This window comes from Neomonachus schauinslandi, chromosome 2 (assembly GCF_002201575.2).
Source record: "Neomonachus schauinslandi chromosome 2, ASM220157v2, whole genome shotgun sequence".
Classification (NCBI taxonomy): domain Eukaryota; kingdom Metazoa; phylum Chordata; class Mammalia; order Carnivora; family Phocidae; genus Neomonachus; species Neomonachus schauinslandi.
Genome location: NC_058404.1, coordinates 149,149,828 through 149,170,576, shown reverse-complemented (window position 1 = coordinate 149,170,576; position 20,749 = coordinate 149,149,828). Strand labels below are relative to the sequence as shown.

At 35.4% G+C, this 20,749-nt stretch overlaps 1 protein-coding gene across 1 annotated transcript in view; it reads right to left on the bottom strand.

The window, feature by feature from the left end:
• UBA6 (ubiquitin like modifier activating enzyme 6) overlaps positions 1-20,749 on the bottom strand; it is an 84,635-nt gene that overhangs the window by 13,453 nt on the left and 50,433 nt on the right. The window contains exons 16-25 of the mRNA XM_021702236.1: positions 20,072-20,150; positions 18,903-18,983; positions 15,346-15,423; positions 13,850-14,031; positions 12,233-12,338; positions 10,065-10,154; positions 9,883-9,963; positions 8,959-9,087; positions 569-620; positions 417-480 (exon numbers count right to left, since the gene is read on the bottom strand). Coding sequence (XP_021557911.1) covers positions 417-480; positions 569-620; positions 8,959-9,087; positions 9,883-9,963; positions 10,065-10,154; positions 12,233-12,338; positions 13,850-14,031; positions 15,346-15,423; positions 18,903-18,983; positions 20,072-20,150 — 942 coding nt within the window. The remainder of the gene's footprint in view (positions 1-416; positions 481-568; positions 621-8,958; positions 9,088-9,882; positions 9,964-10,064; positions 10,155-12,232; positions 12,339-13,849; positions 14,032-15,345; positions 15,424-18,902; positions 18,984-20,071; positions 20,151-20,749) is intronic.

Here is a 20,749-nt window from a genome sequence, read left to right as displayed (position 1 = left end):
ACCCGATGCGGGACTCGATCCAGGGACTCCAGGATCATGACCTGAGCCGAAGGCAGTCGCTTAACCAACTGAGCCACCCAGGCGCCCCAATACTGGCTTCATTTAATAGGAAAACATCTGTTGTCGTTTTATGGTTTTTGCTTATGGATAAAGTCAAAGAGGTAACACTTTGGGTTTCACTTAAGTTAAAAATAATGAAGTTATTTTACCATTTAAACAAACAGATTCATGTATGTGTAGGGAGAATGACTGTGTCTGGCTTTATTGGCCAGATTAATATGCTAATTCTTAGAATAACAGGGATGCAATAATTTAACATTTCCAGAGCCTGAGGTTTTCACCCTGCAATGTAAACCGATAGACAGTTAAGAAATTTACAATAAAGGAGGCATATAAAACTGGATATAAATACTTACAAAGGTTCATTTAAATCAAATTTAATTGGAGAAGGGGGCCTCTTCGGTGATTGCCAAAACAAACCTAACAAAAGATACAGATATTATTTTCATTATAGGTAACTAGTAATAAATTATATTAAACATTCTTCTCAACACTTGGTCACACTTACTGCCATCTTTTAATCGTGTGTCTAGAGGAAAACAGTGAAGAAGCTGAAGAGCCTAAAGAAAAAAGATTAATTTAAAAAATTACTACTTAATACTACCTGAGGTAAAAATAAATAAATAAAAAATGCATAAAAGATATATACTGAAGCCTCCAGCTACCCTTGTATTCTCTCTATCCATTCTCCTGTCACTGCCCCCATATGTGGAATAACCTCTATTGTTATTTTTTTAATTATTATGTTAATCACCATACATTACATCATTAGTTTTTGATGTAGTGTTCCATGATTCATTGTTTGTGCATAACACCCAGTGCTCCATGCAGAATGTGCCCTCTTTAATACCCATCACCAGGCTAACCCATCCCCCCACCCCCCTGCCCTCTAGAACCCTCAGTTTGTTTCTCAGAGTCCATAGTCTCTCATGGTTTGTCTCCCCCTCCTATTTCCCCCCTTCATTCTTCCCCTCCTGCTATCTTCTTTTTTTTTTTAACATATAATGTATTATTTGTTTCAGAGGTACAGGTCTGTGATTCAAACAGACTTACACAATTCACAGCGCTCACCATAGCACATACCCTCCGCAATGTCTATCACCCAGCCACCTCACCCTCCCACCCCCCGCCACTCCAGCAACCCTCAGTTTGTTTCCTGAGATTAAGATTCCTCCTATCAGTGAGGTCATATGATACATGCCTTTCTCTGACTTATTTTGCTCAGCATAATACCCTCCGGTTCCATCCAGGCCGTTGCAAATGACAAGATTTCATTCCTTTTGATGGCTACATAATACATACCACATCTTCTTTATCCATTCATCTGTCGATGGACATCTTGGCTCTTTCCACAGTTTGGCTATTGTGGACATTGCTGCTATAAACATCAGGGTGCATGTACCCCTTCAGACCCCTACATTTGTATTTTGGGGTAAATACCCAGTAGTGCAATTGCTGGATCGTATGGTAGCTCTACTTTCAACTTTTTGAGGAACCTCCATACTGTTTTGCAGAGTGGCTGCACCAGCTTGCATTCCCACCAACAGTGTAGGAGGGTTCCCCTTTCTCCGCATCCCCGCCAACATCTGTCGTTTCCTGACTTGTTAATTTTAGCCATTCTGACTGCTGTGAGGTGGTATCTCATTGAGGTTTTGATTTGGATTTCCCTGATGCTGAGCGATGTTGAGCACTTTTTCATGTGTCTGTTGGCCATTTGGATGTCTTCTTTGGAAAAATGTCTGTTCATGTCTTCTGCCCATTTCTTGATCGGATCATTTGTTCTTTGGGTGGTCAGTTTGATAAGTTCTTTATAGATTTTGGATACTAGCCCTTTATCTGATATGTCATTTGCAAATATCTTCTCCCATTCTGTTGGATGTCTTTTGTTTTTGTTGACTGTTTCCTTTGCTGTGCAAAAGCTTTTTATCTTGATGAAGTCCCAATAGTTCATTTTTGCCCTTGCTTCCCTTGCCTTTGGCGATGTTTCTAGGAAGAAGTTGCTGCAGCTGAGGTCGAAGAGGTTGCTGCCTGTGTTCTCCTTTAGGATTTTGATGGAATCCTGTCTCACATTTAGGTCTTTCAACCATTTGGAGTCTATTTTTGTGTGTGGTGTAAGGAAATGGTCCAGTTTCATTCTTCTGCATGTGGCTGTCCAATTTTCCCAACACCATTTGTTGAAGAGACTTTTTTCCATTGGACATTCTTTCCTGCTTTGTTGAAGATTAGTTGACCATAGAGTTGAGGATCCATTTCTGGGCTCTCTATTCTGTTCCACTGATCTATGTGTTTGTTTTTGTGCCAGTACCATATTGTCTTGATGATGACAGCTTTGTAATAGAGCTTGAAGTCCGGAATTGTGATGCCACCAGTTTTGCTTTTCTTTTTCAACATTCCTCTGGCTATGCGGGGTCTTTTCTGGTTCCATAAAATTTTAGGATTATTTGTTCCATTTCTTTGAAAAAAGTGGATGGTATTTTGATGGGGATTGCATTGAATGTGTAGATTGCTCTTTGACATCTTCACAATATTTATTCTTCCAATCCATGAGCACGGACTGGTTTTCCATTTCTTTGTGTCTTCCTCAATTTCTCTCATGAGTATTTTAGTTTTCTGAGTACAGATTCTTTGCCTCTTTGGTTAGATTTATTCCTAAGTATCTTATGGTTTTGGGTGCAATTGTAAATGTGAGTGACTCCTTAATTTCTCTTTCTTCTGTCTTGTTGGTGTATAGGAATGCCACTGATTTCTGTGCATTGGTTTTATATCCTGCCACTTTACTGAATTCCTGTATGAGTTCTAGCAGTTTTGGGGTGGAGTCTTCAGTTTTCCATAAAAGTATCATATCATCTGCAAAGAGTGAGAGTTTGACTTCTTCTCTGCCAATTCAGATGCCTTTTATTCCTTTTTGTTGTCTTCTGTGGCTAGGACTTCTAATACTATGTTGAATAGCAGTGGTGATAGTGGACATCCCTGCCGTGTTCCTGACCTTAGGGGGAAAGCTTTCCATTTTTCCCCATTGAGAATGATACTTGCTGTGGGTTTTTCATAGATGGCTTTTAAGATATTGAGGTATGTGCCCTCTATCACTATGCTCTGAAGAGTTTTGATCAAGAAAGGATGCTGTACTTTGTCAAATGCTTTTTCTGCATCTATTGAGAGGATCATATGGTTCTTGTTCTTTCTTTTTTTTTTTTTTTTTTTTTAAAGATTTTATTTATTTATTTGACAGAGAGAGACACAGCAAGAGAGGGAACACAAGCAGGGAGAGTGGGAGAGGGAGAAGCAGGCTTCCCGCCGAGCAGAGAGCCCGATGCGGGGCTCGATCCCAGGACCCTGGGATCATGACCCGAGCTGAAGGCAGACGCTTAACGACTGAGCCACCCAGGCACCCCTCTTTCTTTTATTAATGTATTGTATCACATTGATTGGTTTACGGATGTTGAACCAAACTTGCAGCCCAGGGATAAATCCCACTGAGTCGTGGTGAATAATCCTTTTAATGTACTGTTGGATCCTACTGGCTAGTATTTTGGTGAGAATTTTTGCATCCGTGTTCATCAAGGATATTGGTCTGTAATTCTCCTTTTTGAAGGGGTCTTTGTCTGGTTTGGGGATCAAGGTAATGGTGGCCTCATAAAACGAGTTTGGAAGTTTTCCTTGCATTTCTATTTTTTGGAACAGTTTCAGAAGAATAGGTATTAATTCTTCTTTAAATGTTTGGTAGAATTCTGCTGGAAGCCATCTGGCCCTGGGCTTTTGTTTGTTGGGAGATTTTTGATGACTGCTTCAATTTCCTTAGTGGTTATAGGTCTGTTCCGGTTTTCTATTTCTTCCTGGTTCAGTTTTGGTAGTTGATACAGCTCTAGGAATGCAGCCATTTCTTCCAGATTATCTAATTTGCTGGCATATAGTTGTTCATCATATGTTCTTAAAATTGTTTGTATTTCTTTGGTGTTGGTTGTGATCTCTCCTCTTTCATTTATGATTTTATTTATTTGGGTCATTTCTCTTTTCTTTTTGATAAGTCTGGCCAGGGATTAATCAATCTTGTTAATTCTTTCAAAGAACCAGCTCCTAGTTTCATTGATCTGTTCTACTGTTCTTTTGGTTTCTATTTCATTGATTTCTGCTCTGATCTTTATTATTTCTCTTCTCCTGCTGGGTTTAGGCTTTATTTGCTGTTCTTTCTCCAGCTCCTTTAGGTGTAGGGTTAGCTTGTGTATTTGAGACCTTTCTTGTTTCTTCAGAAAGGCTTGTATTGCTATATACTTTCCTCTCAGGACCGCCTTTGCTGTATCCCAAGATTTTGAACAGTTGTTTTCATTTTCATTTGTTTCCATAAATTTTTTTAATTCTTCTTTAATTTCCTGGTTGACCCATTCATTCTTTAGTAGGATGCTCTTTAGCCTCCATGTATTTGAGTTCTTTCCGACTTTCCTCTTGTGACTGAGTTCTAGAGTCAAAGCACTGTGGTCTGAAAATATGCAGGGAATGATCCCAATCTTTGGGTACTGGTTGAGACCTGATTTGTGACCTAGGATGTGATCTATTCTGGAGAATGTTCCATGGGCACTAGAGAAGAGAAGACTCTGTATTCTGTTGCTTTGGGATGGAATTTTCTGAATATATCTGTGAAGTCCATTTGGTCCAGTGTGTCATTTAAAATCTTTATTTCCTTGTTGATCTTTTGCTTAGATGATCTGACCATTTCAGTGAGAGGGGTGATAAAGTCCCCCACTATTATTGTATTGTTGTCAATGTGTTTTTTGCTTTTGTTATTAGTTGGCTTATATAATTGGCTGCTCCCATGTTAGGGGCATAGATATTTACAATTGTTAGATCTTTTGTTGGATAGACCCTTTAAGTAGGATATAGTGTCCTTCCTCATCTCTTATTACAGTCTTTGGTTTAAAATCTAATTTGTCTGATATAAGGATTGCCACCCCAGCTTTCTTTTGGTGTCCATTAGCATGGTAAATGGTTTTCCACCCCCTCACTTTCAGTCTGGGGGTGTCTTTGGGTCTAAAATGAGTCTCTTGCAGACAGCATATCGATGGGTCTTGTTTTTTATCCAATCTGATAGCCTGTGTCTTTTGATTGGGGCATTTAGCCCATTTACATTCAGGGTAACTATTGAAAGATACAAATTTAGTGCTACTGTATTGCCTGTAAGGTGACTGTTACTGTATATAGTCTGGGTTCCTTTCTGGTCTATGTTACTTTTAGGCTCTCTCTTTGCTTAGAGGACCCCTTTCAATATTTCTTGTAAGGCTGGTTTTGTGTTTGCACATTCCTTTAATTTTTGTTTGTCCTGGAAGCTTCTATCTCTCCTTCTATTTTCAATGACAGCCTAGCAGGATATAGTATTCTTGGCTCCATATTTTTTCATTTAGTGCTCTGAATATATCATGCTAGTCCTTTCTGGCCTGCCAGGTCTCTGTGGATAGGTCTGTTGCCAATCTAATGTTTTTACCATTGTAGGTTACAGATCTCTTCTCCCGAGCTGCTTTCAGGATTTTCTCTTTGTCTCTGAGACTTGTGAGTTTTACTATTAGATGTTGGGGTGTTGACCTATTTTTATTGATTTTGAGAGGGGTTCTCTGTACCTCCTGGACTTTGATGCGTTTCCTTCCCCAAATTAGGGAAGTTCTGTGCTATAATTTGCTCCAATATACCTTATGCCCCTCTCCCTCCTTCTTCTTCTTCTGGGTTCACAATTATTCTAATGTTTTTTTTCTTATGGTATCACTTATCTCTCGAATTCTGGCCTCGTGATCCAGTAGTTATCTTTTTCTCAACTTCTTTATTTACCATCTGGTCTTCTATATCACCAATTCTCTCTTCTGCCTCATTTATCCTAATAGTTAGAGCGCCTATTTTTGATTGCACCTCATTAATAGCCTTTTTGATTTCGACTTGGTTAGACTTCAGTTCTTTTATTTCTCCAGAAAGGGTTTCTCTAATATCTTCCATGCTTTTTTCAAGCCCAGCTACTATCTTTAAAATCATCAATCTAAACTCTAGTTCCAACATCTTAGTAATGTCTGTATTGATTAGGTTCCTGACAGTCGGTACTGCCTCTTGTTCTTTTTGTTGAGGTGATTTTTTCCGTCTTGTCATTTTGTCCAGAGGAGAATAGATGAATGAGAACAAAATGCTAACAGGGTAACAACGTCCCCACAAAATATATACTAAACAAATCAGAAAAGACCTGAAACCAGAGGAAAAGAAAGAAAAAAGGGAAAAAAAGAAAAAGATAAAAACAAACAAAAACAAAACAAAACAAAATATGATCAAATATTATCAGGCTGGTGCATAGATCATTGCCACACACTAGATTTTGGGCGTATTTTGGTCTGTTAGAAGAAAGTGCTTCCCAAAATTTTAAAGAGAGAATTTATATATATATGCCAAAAATAAGGTTAACTAATATGAAGGGATAGAATATGACTCTAAAAATTAAAAATAAAAAAGATTTTTTAAAAACGGGATTGATAAGATGTTGGCTGAAAAAGAGAAAAAGAAAAATTCAAAAAAAAAGAGAAAGAAAGTTAAAAAAAAAAAAAAAACTTTGAAAGACTAAAGAACATGGGAAAAAAGCCATGAATTCTATGTGCAGTATTCACCTAGCACTGGAGTTCTGCCATTCTCATTGATTGGTAAACTTGGTCTTGGCTGGCGGTTCTTGCTGATCTTCTGGGGAAGGGGCCTGTTGCCGTGGTTCCCAAATGTCTTTGCCGGAGGTGGAATTGCTGCCCCCCTTGCCGGTCCGGGCTAAGTAATCTGCTCGGGTTTGCTCTCGGGAGCTTTTGTTCCCTGCAAACTTTCTGTACAGCTTTGGAGGAGGACAGTGAAAACTGCGGCCTCCCAATCTCCGCCCCGGGGTTGCTGAGAACTCGGGCCCCACTCCTCAGTGAGCCCCCAGAGAAAAGCAATCACTCCCATCTCCCCGGACTCCGGCAGCACTCCGTGCTCACCCGGCCTGTGACCGAGTGTTTCTATCTCTGGCACCCGACCCCGTGTGGAGTCTCCAAACCCAGCAGATCCCTGCGGTGAGCTCCTGTGCCACTCCTCCTCGGGGAGGAAGGGGAGTCTTCCCGGATCTGCCGCTTGTTGGGTCCCTGCTGGAGGAGCAGGGGCCTGACTGTGCCATGGATCACAGTTTATGGCAACCCTGAGCTGAGAGCCCGCTCCTCAGCTCTGTCTCTGCAGCTGGCTTCCCCGCTCCGATACCTGAGAGCTCTGCCGCACTCAGGCACCCCCGGTCTTTCTGTGACCCCGAGGGTCCTGAGACCACACTGTCCCAGTGAGAGTTCCATCCCTCAGTGGAGAAGACTTCTAAAAGTTCTGATTTTGTGCTCTGTGGCTCTATTGCTTGCCAGTAGCGGCCGACAGAGGCCCCCTCCCCCACCGCCTATCCTCCTGAATATCGCCTCGGATTCACTTCTCCACACGTCCTACATTCCAGAAAGTGGTCGCTTTTCTGTTCAGAGAGTTGTTGCTATTCTTTTCTTTAATCTCCTGTTGAGTTCGTAGGTGTTTAGAATGGTTTGATTCCTATCCAGCTGAATTCCTGGGACCAGACGAAATCCAGGTCTCCTGCTCCTCTGACATCTTGCTTTTCCCCCCCTTGTTATTTTTTATCAACACTTAGTTTTTTCTTTTTTTTGCATCTACAGCAAACATGAATATACATTATTTTATCACTTTTTACACAACAGTGGCATATTTTACGTACAATTCTGCTCCTTTCAAAGAGCTAATTTACAACAAAAACGAAACCAGTAAAAATATACAATATTTTGTATTTTGAGATGATGTTTGAGATTCACTTCAATACCATCTGGGGAGGGTATACTGGGAAGGTTATATAGATGAAACAAGATTATCTACAAGTTGATAAATGTTAAACCTGGGTGTCAGATTTGTGAAAATTACATGGGGGTTCATTACACTATTTTTTCCACTTTCCCTGGTTGAATTTTTCCATAGCAAAAGAGCTTAGAAAAAAAAAGTACAAAAGGTAAGTACTAAAAAGAGTTCTTTAGATTTTGAAACAAGGGGTCATTGATAATTATGGTAAAAATAATTTGAATAGGAGTGGGGAAAGAAGACACATTTACTGGATGAGGAAGTGGCAACAGTAAGCATAAGACCACTTACGTAAGCAGCCGAGCCAAGAAGGAAATAAAAAGCAAGGATAAGTGTAATCAAAAGACTTTTTAAAAAAGATGAACTTACTTTATAGTCTGATAGGTGAGAGCCTAAAGAGAGGGAGAGACTCAAGAGAGAGTGCAGGACACATTCTAGCAACTGTGAGTAATGGGAGATAAGAATAACAGCTAATATTTAGTGAGCACTTATGGGCTAGGTTCTGCTCAAAATGCTTTGCATGTATTCACTTATTTGATCCTCACACTACCCTATGAATTACGCACCAATTTATTAACCCCATTTTACAAATGAGGAAACAGAAAACAGACATAAAATGTGATTTTGGATATTGGTGGGCAAGGCAAAATTCAACTTTCTTACTGAACATCTCTATTTTCTCAGTTTCTTCCTTTATTCTGAACAACAAATTTCTTTTAGACTACTGATGAAATGTATTCCTTATTCTCCAGAAGGAACACCTATCTGAAACCCAATTTTGCACAGAGAGATAAGGATCAAGTAAATGTATGACTGACAAACCAATGGGTGGAGTTTAAGTGAATTCTTTTAACATTCAAAGAGAAATCAGTTGTGTGCCCTGCACTTGTTTTCACTTAACTTACTACTTATTTCTGGAAAGATTCCCAAACGAAAGAGTAGATGTTTGGCTAGTGAAATTAATTTGGTAGCAATTCAATGTGCCAAGGTCATATCTCTTCTTAATGTTTTATAATGCATACTTACCTTATGGTTAAAATATTTTTCAAATTTTAATCTTGCTAATTCTACACACTGGGACCAACTTCTAGGTCTTCTGCTAAGTAACTTAATAACTTGAAAACAGCCTTCTAAACTGTGCCCAGTTTGTATCTTCTAGCATGAGAGAAAAAAACAAACCATCAAAATAAATACATTTCCAATTAAACACACAACACCCACCTACCCACCCACATCATTCCCGGGGAAGTATTAGCCAAAGTTTGAAGTGCCAGCTCACGTGACCTATGATTTTAATTTTTACACCATGAGCTCCTTGTGCCTGCCTTTTTCTTCTCCCTCTTTCTTTCCTTTTTTTTGGGAGGGAGAATGGGAAAAGACAGCACATGAAATTTCAACTGTAGTTTCTTATCTGACAAGCTATCCTCATGTCTTGCTGGCTGTAAGTTGTTAGTACTACAGATGTACTTAATATAAGAAGTGCTTATGAATAACATTTTACACTAAAAAGCTGGCCTGTTTAGTATTGGAATAAAGAAAAGTAAGAAAACATCTTTAAAGTTGTCCTCATTATAAGAGTATTAAGTCTCAGAGATTACTGTCCACTCATGAAATTTTCACTAGAACTCATCTCAGTTTTTTTCTGAAGAGTTTGATTAATAAGCTATTTATTATTTTATTATTATGACATCTTTCTTAGGTTGAACCATATGAATTTCTGTTCTGTGGGTCAAACATGGTCAAATATTGGCAATTCTACATAGTTCATACAAACTAAAAAAGGGGTCATTTGTGACTTGCTAATTTCAAGATTCCTCATGCACTTACTATGTACCATAATGATGCTATAATCTTTCTTTAAAGAGGTAAAATAAACTATTTATAGGCAATTTGCAAATAATATTACACTGAGACAGTGTTGAGATTATATTAAAATGTACTGATTTTTACCTGTAAGACTTCTTCTGCAGATGGATAAGTTTGCCAAAATTTGTTAAATAATGAAGGCTTATGGGAAAAGGAACTTTCAAACTATAAAGAAAGGAAAAAAAAGTTACAAATAGAAGTCTTTTTAAAAATTGGTATCTTTTCTACTTCAAATAAAAATTTCTTGAAATAAAGATCTTTATTACCTTATCTCTTGCCCACTGTATAGTATGTTCAATAGCAGCTGGAAAGGATTTTAGAGTACAAAATGGTATTTCCTCTTCTGGGGGATCCCGCTAATTTATAAAACATGACAACAGATAGTTAAGAAAAGCAATGGCAATTTTTCACCGATTGAGTGTTTTAAGACCATTAAAAAATAAAATGAAATAATAAAATGAACCCAACATTTTTATATCTTCTCCTAGGCAAATAAGAGGAAAAATGGATTCTTTTGACACTTAACCTATTTATTAACAGCAGTGTCACAAAAAAACATGAATTTTATATAACTTATTATCTGTTTACTTATTTGGTACCATGTGGTACTTACAGCAGGCTCCAATATATAATTTTTTTCTCCAAGAATCAAGGTGACATTGAAAACTTTTACATTCCCTACTTTGAAAAGTAATTCATGAATCCCCAAAACAGTGCTCAGCATACCAGGAGTTTCTTTCTCCATGGAGAAAAAAATTTAGGAGCAGAGATCATATATCCTTGATGCTTGGTATAGTTTTGTACAGAAAATATGTATTAAATAAACAACAAATAAAAAAAGAATGAAATCTTGCCATTGCAACGACATGGATGGAGCTAGACAGTATTATGCTAAGTGAAGTAAGTCAGAGAAAGACAAATACCATATGATTTCACTCATATGTGGAATTTAAGAAATGAAACAAAGGGGAAAAAAAAAGACAGGCAAACCAAGAAACAGACTCTTTTTTTTTTTTTTTTAAAGATTTTATTTATTTTTTAGAGAGCGAGCGAGAGAGAAACAGCATGAGAGGGGAGAGGGTCAGAGGGAGAAGCAGGCTCCCCGCTGAGCCGGGAGCCCGATGTGGGACTCGATCCCAGGACTCTGGGATCATGACCTGAGCCGAAGGCAGACGCTTAACCATCTGAGCCACCCAGGCGCCCCAAGAAACAGACTCTTAACTACAGAAAACAAACTGATGGTCACCAGAGGGGATGGGGTTGGGAGGATGGGCTAAATATGTGATGGGGACGAAGCAGTGCACTTGGATGGGCACAGGGTGTTGAATGGAAGTGCTGAACACTATATTGTACACCTGAAACTAATATTACACTGTACGTTAACTAACTGAAATTTAAGTAAAAACTTAAAAAAACAAAATTAAAAAAATAAAATACAAAATTAAAAAAATAAAAAGAACTTTCAAAAAAGAAACAGCAAATGTCTATGTTGTCTCATGTAAAAAAAATACTATTAAAAAGACCCATTTTCTATTATAGGGTACATTTGGCTTAGCCTTATTGGTTTAACCAATCTAAAATGACTCACTTTATCTCTTTTTACTTAGAGATTTATATTTCAGTTTGTTCCTATGAAATACCATAAAATATTTTATAAACCAAAGAGGGAAGCCGGAAGAGAATTCTATTTTTTCTGAGTATAAAGTCAGAGAATATAGGAAAAGGCTTGGGAAAAATGTGGTAGAAAATCAAGCATTCTCTATTTTGAAAATCTTCCAATATGACCTCAGCATATCATGATTTTCTCTAATTTCCTTCAAATTAAACTTATATAAACTTCTGATTTCATGAGAATGGGAAAACAAATTTTATGTCTTTAAAAATTTTACTAAAGCAAATTAACTATTAAATAAAGTGATATTTACACTTGTAAAAACATTCCTCTTTCCATTTTACAACTTGAGTTGGTCTTTTTTAAAATCCTAAACCCTACAATTATTTCCTAGGCCAGTGTTTTTCAACTTTGGCAGTGTATCAAAATCACTTGTAGAGTTTAAAAAAAAATTACATCTATATGCCTTATATATAGAGAAAGAGGGCTTGGTTCCTCCCATGTATCAGCTGAGTCATCAGTAAGATTTTGGGTGGTCAGTTCAAACATTGTTAGAAAACCAATTAAGCACCACTGAGAAATAACAGTAAACACAAGAATAAGAATGCAAAAAAGGGAGAAATAAAATTTTGATGATTTAAAAAAATAAGTTCAACTCTCTTTAAATAATGCATATGCACATATGTTGGAAATTACTGACAGATCAATTAACAGATTAGGAAAGCTAAATCAAATTTGCTGACTAATGAGAAAAAAATGAGATATAAACATTATGAGATATAAAGAAGAGAGGCATTTATTTCAAAATGTCAGTTCACTTACATGACTATTATAGGATTCAGTTAAATGAGGTACGATAACTTCAGTGTGTCCCTTAGTGCCCATTGTTCCAGAATCTAAGAGGGGTCGTAGATTTGCTAAGCAACGGCTATTTGAAAAGATAACAGGTAATGAAAAGTTAAGTGAGCAATAACAATGTAAGCAGAGGACATCTTACCACCTTCTGTTAATCATTTCACACACTGATCACTTTTTGAATGTAACATCAGGAAACAGATACACTACCACCAAATAACACATTTATCATTTCTGTCCCCCTTCTCCCACAAATTTTGTTGCTCAACCTAGTAATTTCTGTCCGTTTCTTCTTCTTCTACTACTACTACTAGATTTTGGGCTTCAACTTTCTTTTACTCTAGGTTAACTCTTAAACTAATGTACTGCCCTTTCTTGCCTTGCTTTCTATTTCTTCTTTGGTTATTTTCTTTCTTCTTTTTTTTAAAGGTTTTATTTATTTGACAGAGAGAGACACAGTGAGAGAGGGAACACAAGCAGGGGGAGTGGGAGAGGGAGAAGCAGGCTTCCCGTGGAGCAGGGAGCCTGATGTGGGGCTCGATCCCAGGACCCTGGGATCATGACCAGAGCCAAAGGCAGACGCTTAACAACTGAGCCACCCAGGCGCCCCCTCTTCGGTTATTTTCTGACTATAAGTTCTGTCCTCCTGTATCTTCTCAATATTCTCTTTATCTCAACCAATATTAACCTTCTTTCTTAATACTTATAATACCTATATTCTACACACTTTAATTTCTTAAAGTTTTTATTCTCCCTTCCTCTGCCCAAGATAACAAACTTTCAACTACACTCTCCACTGGCAAATTTTTCTGTTAATAAATCTGCTCTAGAACTCTAACATTAAAAAGTCATATAAAGATGTAAGAAAAATTATATAAGATATACACATTACAGTCACTCATTCATCTACTTATTTAACAACTATTTCCTGAATGACATATGTTGGGCACTGAGGATACAGTGATGGGAAAATAAATGGTCCCTGAATAAATGATTTAGTGAGGAAACAAGTATTAATTAAATACGTGTATCAGTAAAAATAAGCACTATAAAGAAAAAAACAGAATGCTGTGAAAGGCTACCGTAGGAGGATCTATAGAATTTAGTGGTTAAAGAAATTCTGTTTGAATAAAGATACTTAGGATGAAAATGAAAGGTTGGAAGAAAAAAAACCCCAAAACTAAACCAGGTAGATTTGGGTCAGAATTTTTAGAACAAGATAAGCATAATTTTCTGAGTCTGAAGGAGAGTATGTACAAGTCTCTGAGGTGAAAAAGTGTTGGATACCTTACAAGAACTGAAAGAAGGAAGGTGTAGCTGGAATGAGGGGAGCCAGCAAAGATAGGTAAATTTTAAGCTAGGGTGGTAGACAGATGGCAGACACTCTATGAAAAACATTTAGGCCATGTAAAGATTTTGAATTTTATCCTAGGTATAATGGGAAATCATAAAAAGTATGTGGGCTTGAGAACCACAATAGAAACACAAAGAATGATCAGAAAATTGGGTAACTTTTCAATAAATAGGTGTGGAAAAAAGTGAAAACAAAATAAATTTTTATGAACCTGAATTTTAAGAACATACCTGTCTACATATCTCCTGGCTTCCACATTATCTAATGCTGTAATAATTATATCTTGTTTAGTATAGAACTCATCATTGTAAATAGCCTCAGTAGCTGGACATACTTTATTCAAGTGTGCATCTATCTTTAATTGAGGATTTATTTTGAGGGTTGCATCGGCAGCAGTATAGCTTTTAGGTTTCTAAACAAATAACAAATAAAAACAGAAGAAATAAATGTTAAACAGAAAAGCTAGACCATAATTGAACTTACACATTTTTTTATAGGAGAGTAAAGTAATGAGACCAGCTTTCATTTTTAGTTTGTGGAAATTATATTCACTGTAGTCACATTACATTTAATAATCTACATTCGTCTGAATAATTAACACATTATTAATGGAAATCTAAACAACCTCTATTTTAGGCATGTGCTTTAGAGTTCTTAAAATATCAGTTATTAAAAGTGCATTTTTCCTAGTATTAAGGTTTGAACTTGGTAAGTGCCTAGAAAAAAATAACACATTCAGTAAAATATTAGCAATCCTAACTCTGCAGAAAATGAGCTCTCACAGGTATGGGAAGTTAACACTTTGGTACTGAAATCTTATAAATATATTACTAATTTCTTGATGGAAATATTTAAAAAATTATTATATATGTTTCAGTTTTATAAGAGTCCCCTTGACACGTTTTTACTTCTCAGTGCTGTTAAGTACATAAATTGTAAACTTTGTCAGAACTCAGTAAAATAAAAATAAATAGGCCTTAAAAGTTCTTCTATAAGTAAAATGCACAGAGTGAATGAATTGTGTGACATACATTTTGGTTCCTGACAGACGCTGTTATTTGTTTTGTATTTGGATAGGTGAGGCAATTATGCCACATGCTCTAGTAGTTACTTTCCTGTTAATGACATTCCTTACTTTGGCCAAGATTATCAATGGGTTGTTGAACAATAAACTGCAAAAACATTTTTAAAGAAAAAGCAAATATGTTTCACTGACTAAAATGCTTCTTTTCTTAAATATTTTGAACTCTATAAAAAAGACTGAAAACTAGCATTATTTTACAATAAAGAGGATGTTAAATAGTCAAGTAAGATCAAAGAGCAAAAAATTCTAAGTGCTAAACTTTACCTATTTTGTAATAAAAACTCCGAAAGACAGTGCCAAATGTGTGATCTATTAAAACCTAAAATTAGGAAATCTGTCTCTGTATCCTTAGTTTCTGAGATTAAATATGTAGATACACCCTGATTATAAAATGAAAAAAATACTTCCCATGATTCACAGCTTAGATTTTATATCCAAAATCAATGCAAAGACCAATTTTTACATTAAAAAACATTGTGTATTTGTCCCAAATGTTATTCTCAATGTTTGATAATTTGAGAGTCTAGTAATATAAAAACAAATTATGCTTGTTCAAGCACTATTTTCTATTTATAAAAAGGAAACTCTCTTTTTTGTATAACACAATAGATAACTTAAATTTGAAACAGAGTAGCAACAAACCTGTATGTGGTGAGGCCGAAATAGGAACTGTCTATTCAAGTTGGATTTTTCTATCAAGTCAGGATCTGTAACTGTAACCTAATGTCAAGAATAGAAAAAAGCTGAAATTACGTAAGAGAAAAATTTAAATCTACTTTGCTTCTCTCAGAAAGACTAAAACAATTCCCAGAAGTTACTCTAAATTATTTTAGCTGGTAGAAGTTATAAAAATACAAATATTCTAGTGGTTACCAATACTAATATTTTTATACTATGTTTTACTATAATTAATATTTAGCATAGGAACATGTTAAACAAAACTGCTGAAACTGATGACAATTCGTGCTCAAAACTTTTTTCTAATTATTCGTAACAAAATAAGAGGCTAAAAACATCACCACATTTTAGAAACATGTGATGGATTAGCCACAGATGCGGTAGCGCTTCTTTCTAAACATACTTATTTTCAATTGCAACAAATTTGGAAAGAATGTCTGCATGTTTCAATTTGAAAGGAACTCTTGCTAAAGCAGAGGTCTACAAACTACAGTGTAGGTAACCTGCCTGTTTTTGTAAATAAACTTTGTTGGAACACAGTCATGCCATTTGTTTTAAGCACTGTCTATGGTTGTTTTCATGCTGTAATGGCAGAGCTGACTTGTTGTGACAGAGATCCTTGGTTCACAAGCCTAGAATAGCTGCAATCTGGTCCTTTAAGAAAAAGTCTGCAGACATTCTAAGGGATGCAAGATGAAAATAAACAGATCCAAGATAATCTGAAATGTATTCATAATGCATTTGTCACTTACGTTAGTATTTGTACAAGATCTGACTAGGAGCAGTATTTCTCCAGTGTGTTTGAGTTGTTAGATAGTGACTGATGGTTCACAAACACATTCACTTTCTTTTAGCTGGTATTACCTGATTGTATCTGTTTTTTGGGGGGTTTGTTTTCAACATTTCTATATAATTATGTGTTAGAGTGTGTCTCTTTTAAATAGGAAAAAAAAAGCACCAAACAGAAAATGTCTCTTAACAAAAATTTAATCAATATATAATTATTGTGATTACTGATATAAGGCTTTTTTTTCCTACCTCCCCCACCCCACTTTTTATTCACTCCCTTTTTTTGGGGGGGCGGTCTTAAGTTTTCTTGATTCCAATCCCCCTCAATCCTTACTGAATTGGTCTGGAAGTTAAACATCTATTTTTATGTGGTTATACTCAAAATTTTCACATGCACATGTGACTTAAGCTCTAATGACAATCTCCATCTTCCTCTTGAATAATTAGAGGATATCTGAACTCTCCCTTCTCCTTTCGTATCAATGAACATTATACTTATTTTTAATCATCCCATCCCCAAAGTCAATATTTTAATTAAAGCTTAAAAAAAAACCCAATACTTATTTAAATCTACGAATGCTGACAAATGCCTCTACTTACCCTTGCTTCATGCACTGCTCATGTTATTTATTAAGTTCTTTCAATGAGAACCAATAAATGATCATCTTTCGTCATTTCACCTGTTATCTTTATTTCTCTTGAAAGATAATGTAGTTGGATACAGAAATCTAGATTGACAATAATTTTCCAAAGCACTATGAAGATATGCTTCTCTGTCTTCAGGTGTGCATTTATTGCTGATGAGAAATCTATTAGGTAATCTCTCTTTTTATCTTTGCCTTTGATTTGCTGACTAGTTTACCTTTTCAATTTCAACACACTGGTCTCTAACTCTGGAAACTTTTGTCATTATCTTGGAATATATTGTTTTTCATTATCTTTACTCTCTCTGAAAATTCTACTACACTTATGTTGGACCATGCAAATGCATCCTCTTTCTTTAAAGAAAGATATCTTTCTGCGTTTTTAACTTCTATTCATCAATTCTCACTTCAGTTATATGTGAACTTTAAGTTCACTGACTATACAAAAAGTCTTATTTGGTTTTCTGTAAAAATTTTAGTGCCTTCCCCCTCTCATGTTTCTATCCGCCCCCCCGCCCTTTTTTTTTTTTTTTTACCTTTGGTCATTTTAAACTCTATTTTAAAGTTTGTTTGCTCCATTATTTGTAGCACTCCTGTTATCTATAGTTCTTAGCTAATTTTTCTATTTTCATTGGCTGATTTTTCTTCTAGGTGGTACTTTTTTTCTAGTGGATTGTCATTTTTTATTGTGAATTGTCTTGAACAGATGTTAATTTCTCTGCATAATTCTATGTACTCTTGGTGTTTAAGATTCACCATGATGCAATTTCATATTTGTTTTTGTCAGAGCTTTGGAAATTTCAATGGTCTTATTCGTTATATTCATCTCTGTGCTTGAAGTTTTTTGTAAGATATAATTCTGGATTCCATACACCAGTGTGGTACATGCTCTTAGTTAAAAGTTTCTCATGAGTTACTTCCTTTTCTATTTAATGTTTTGGACATATACTCAAGAAATACTTGTGAATAACTACAGCTTTTAGCCCAGGAATTAATTTCTCTCTTGGTTCCTGGAACCTGGGGATCTCCCTTTCCTTTTTCCCAGTTAGTTTGGCTACATTTGTAAACACTATAAAAAAGAATAATTTACATGGCAAATCTGTGTATTTGCAGGATAGAGATCTGTGCACATTAACTTACTGTGTTTTGTCACCTGAAATCAGGATTATTTACCAAAGTACCTTTATATGCTGATATGCATTATGAATTTCCAAGGAGTTAAGATATTCAGGTGATTCCCAAACTTAGGTAACAAAGATTTCTTTCTTTTTTTTTTAAATTAGAAATACCTTTTAAAATCACCAGAACTAATAGTGGCTTGTGAAACACAACTTAAGAAATGCTAAGCAGGAAAAATATATATGTAAGAATATCTGTCTATAACTGTAATAGTAATGAATACCCTTTTTAAGTAGAATATTAAGACAAAGTTAGTATAACTATAAAATGTGAACTAGTATATAAATTTTAGTCATTTCATTACTTATCGTTAGTCACCATGATAAATCTATGAAATCACTACTCCGGGAAGCTAGTTTATATATTAAAGGCAAAACAAATAAGCTTTCTATTTAAATATATGACATGGCTTCCCAATTAACTCACGTTTATCATCTTAAGAATTTAAATTGAACACCAAAGTTTATATTACTCCCTTTTATTTTGATAATCACTAACTGAAACTTTATCTGAGAACTCCACCACTTTCTAATGTTAGCTTCTCCCATCTTAAAAGATTTATTTAATAATTAATAAGGAATCTTAATAGAAATAACAATTCTAATGTGCTTTATAGTTTGCAAACCCTTTTCCCATTTGATCTTCATAATTACATTATGACTTAGGAAGCAGAGATACCAGTTTCATAGTATTAGAGAAAGAAACTGAGGAACAGAGAATTCAAAGTAATTTGCCACAAGGTCACATAACTTCTGGAAAAGTGGTCAGAACAGAATCAGAATTTTCCAATTTCTAGCATAATTCTCTCTCCTCAAAAATTAGTATTTCAGATCTATGCAGTCAAATATAGTACAAAAATGAGCAGCAACAGAAATACAAACTTTTAACTCTCAAGGATTTTTATCTTACCGTTCCTTTATCTTTGCTTGTACCAACACCAAGTAAAGCAAAATTTTTTAACATTTCACAGCCTATGGCTCCACATCCTACCTATAGAGGAGAAAAATGAAATATATCAGATTAAATACAATTAAGACTACTTACTACAGGGAAATGTCATATTAACTTTATTCAAATGCCAATTTTTAATATATGTGTAATTTTTAAAATAATTTGAACATTTGTGATTCATTTTACTTTAGAATACATAACTAATTTATTATGCTATTTTAACTGTTTCAGTCAAAGAAGAAAAATGTATAAATCAAGTAAGGAAAAGCATAATATTTACAATTCCTTTAAACAGAAGACATTTTAATATTCCAACAAAAGCAAACAACTGAGCTAATTATTTGTATGAGATAGAAACAAATATCACAAAACATCAGTACAACATTTTGATGAAAAAGATTCCTTGTTTATAATTTTCAAAATTCATTTGATGAAGCTACCTATTCTAAGACTTTCTATAGCTCAGCAACAGCTGCTGATATTCAAGACATTATTTAAAAAACTATTACTACAAAATCAGCAGTTATTTTCACAACTGATTGTAATAATAAAAAAAAACCATTAATGGCAGGAAAAGGAGTTTTATGGTAATGGGGAGAGATTTGCCAATGCACTAACTAAGATTTAAGAAAGACAGATTCTACCTATATCTTCCTTCATATGGTAAGAAAAAATTTAAACAATGAAAAAAGAAAAAAAAGCTCATCCCAAATCTAATTTTTAATGTATTTCTAGAAAATCATTTAATTTTCAAAACTTATCATGCTCATATTTTAATTCTGAGTGTATTAATTCTTATACTAGGGGTTGGCAAACATTTTTTGTAAAGGGTCAGTAAATATTTTTTTTGTAGGCCATATGGTCTCTGTCACAACTACTCACCTCTCCTATTATAACATGAAAGAAGCCACACACAATACATAAATGAATGGGTTTGGCCGTGTTCCAATAAAACTTATTTACAAAAACAGGCAGCAGAATGGATTTGGCCTGTCTTAAACTTCTACTGAATGTCTACTCTGTTAGGAACTGTACTCACTTAGACTCAAATTTGCTTTAATAAATGAATTTGAGGATACACAATAGCAGTTTGACTACTATTTATTCTCATCATTATTTATACTTACTAAAAAGATATTCAACTTTTGTAGCTTCTGACACAAAGTGTCTCCAATGCAAGCTCGTAAGGCATCATATCTATCTCCTCTGAGGAAAAAATATACCAAAAACCAGAAAGGCATAAAAACATTATTAAGATTAGTTTCACTATTGTTAATACCAATTTAATGCTGTACTTTAAATAGAATACTCTGAGTTTCCTCCAATCTAAAAGAAAATTATCTTATTTGAAAGACAAAAACCCCATTAAGAAATCAGTTTTTTCTTTCTCCATTTGATTTTATATCCTATATCCAAATGACTTAAGTAAAGGTGACCTCAGTTTATCTAGAAAAAACAATTTTCTAAAGTAGGAATTTTTTTTTTTAAAGAGAGAGCACGCACACATGAATGGAGGGGGATGAACAGAGAGAGAGAGAGAGAGAATCTTAAGCAGGCTCCACACCCAGTGTGGAGCCCAAGGCCGGGCTGGATCTCATGATCCTGAGATCAAGTGAGGGAGGGATTTTTTTTTTTTTTTAAAGATTTATTTATTTATTTGAAAGGGGGGAGAGAGAGAGAGAGAGAATGAACGGGAGGAGGGAAGGGAGAGAGAATCTCAAGCAGACTCCACACTGAATGTGGACCTGACGTGGGGCTTGATCTCACAACCCTAAGATCATGACCTGAGCTGAAACCAAGAGTCA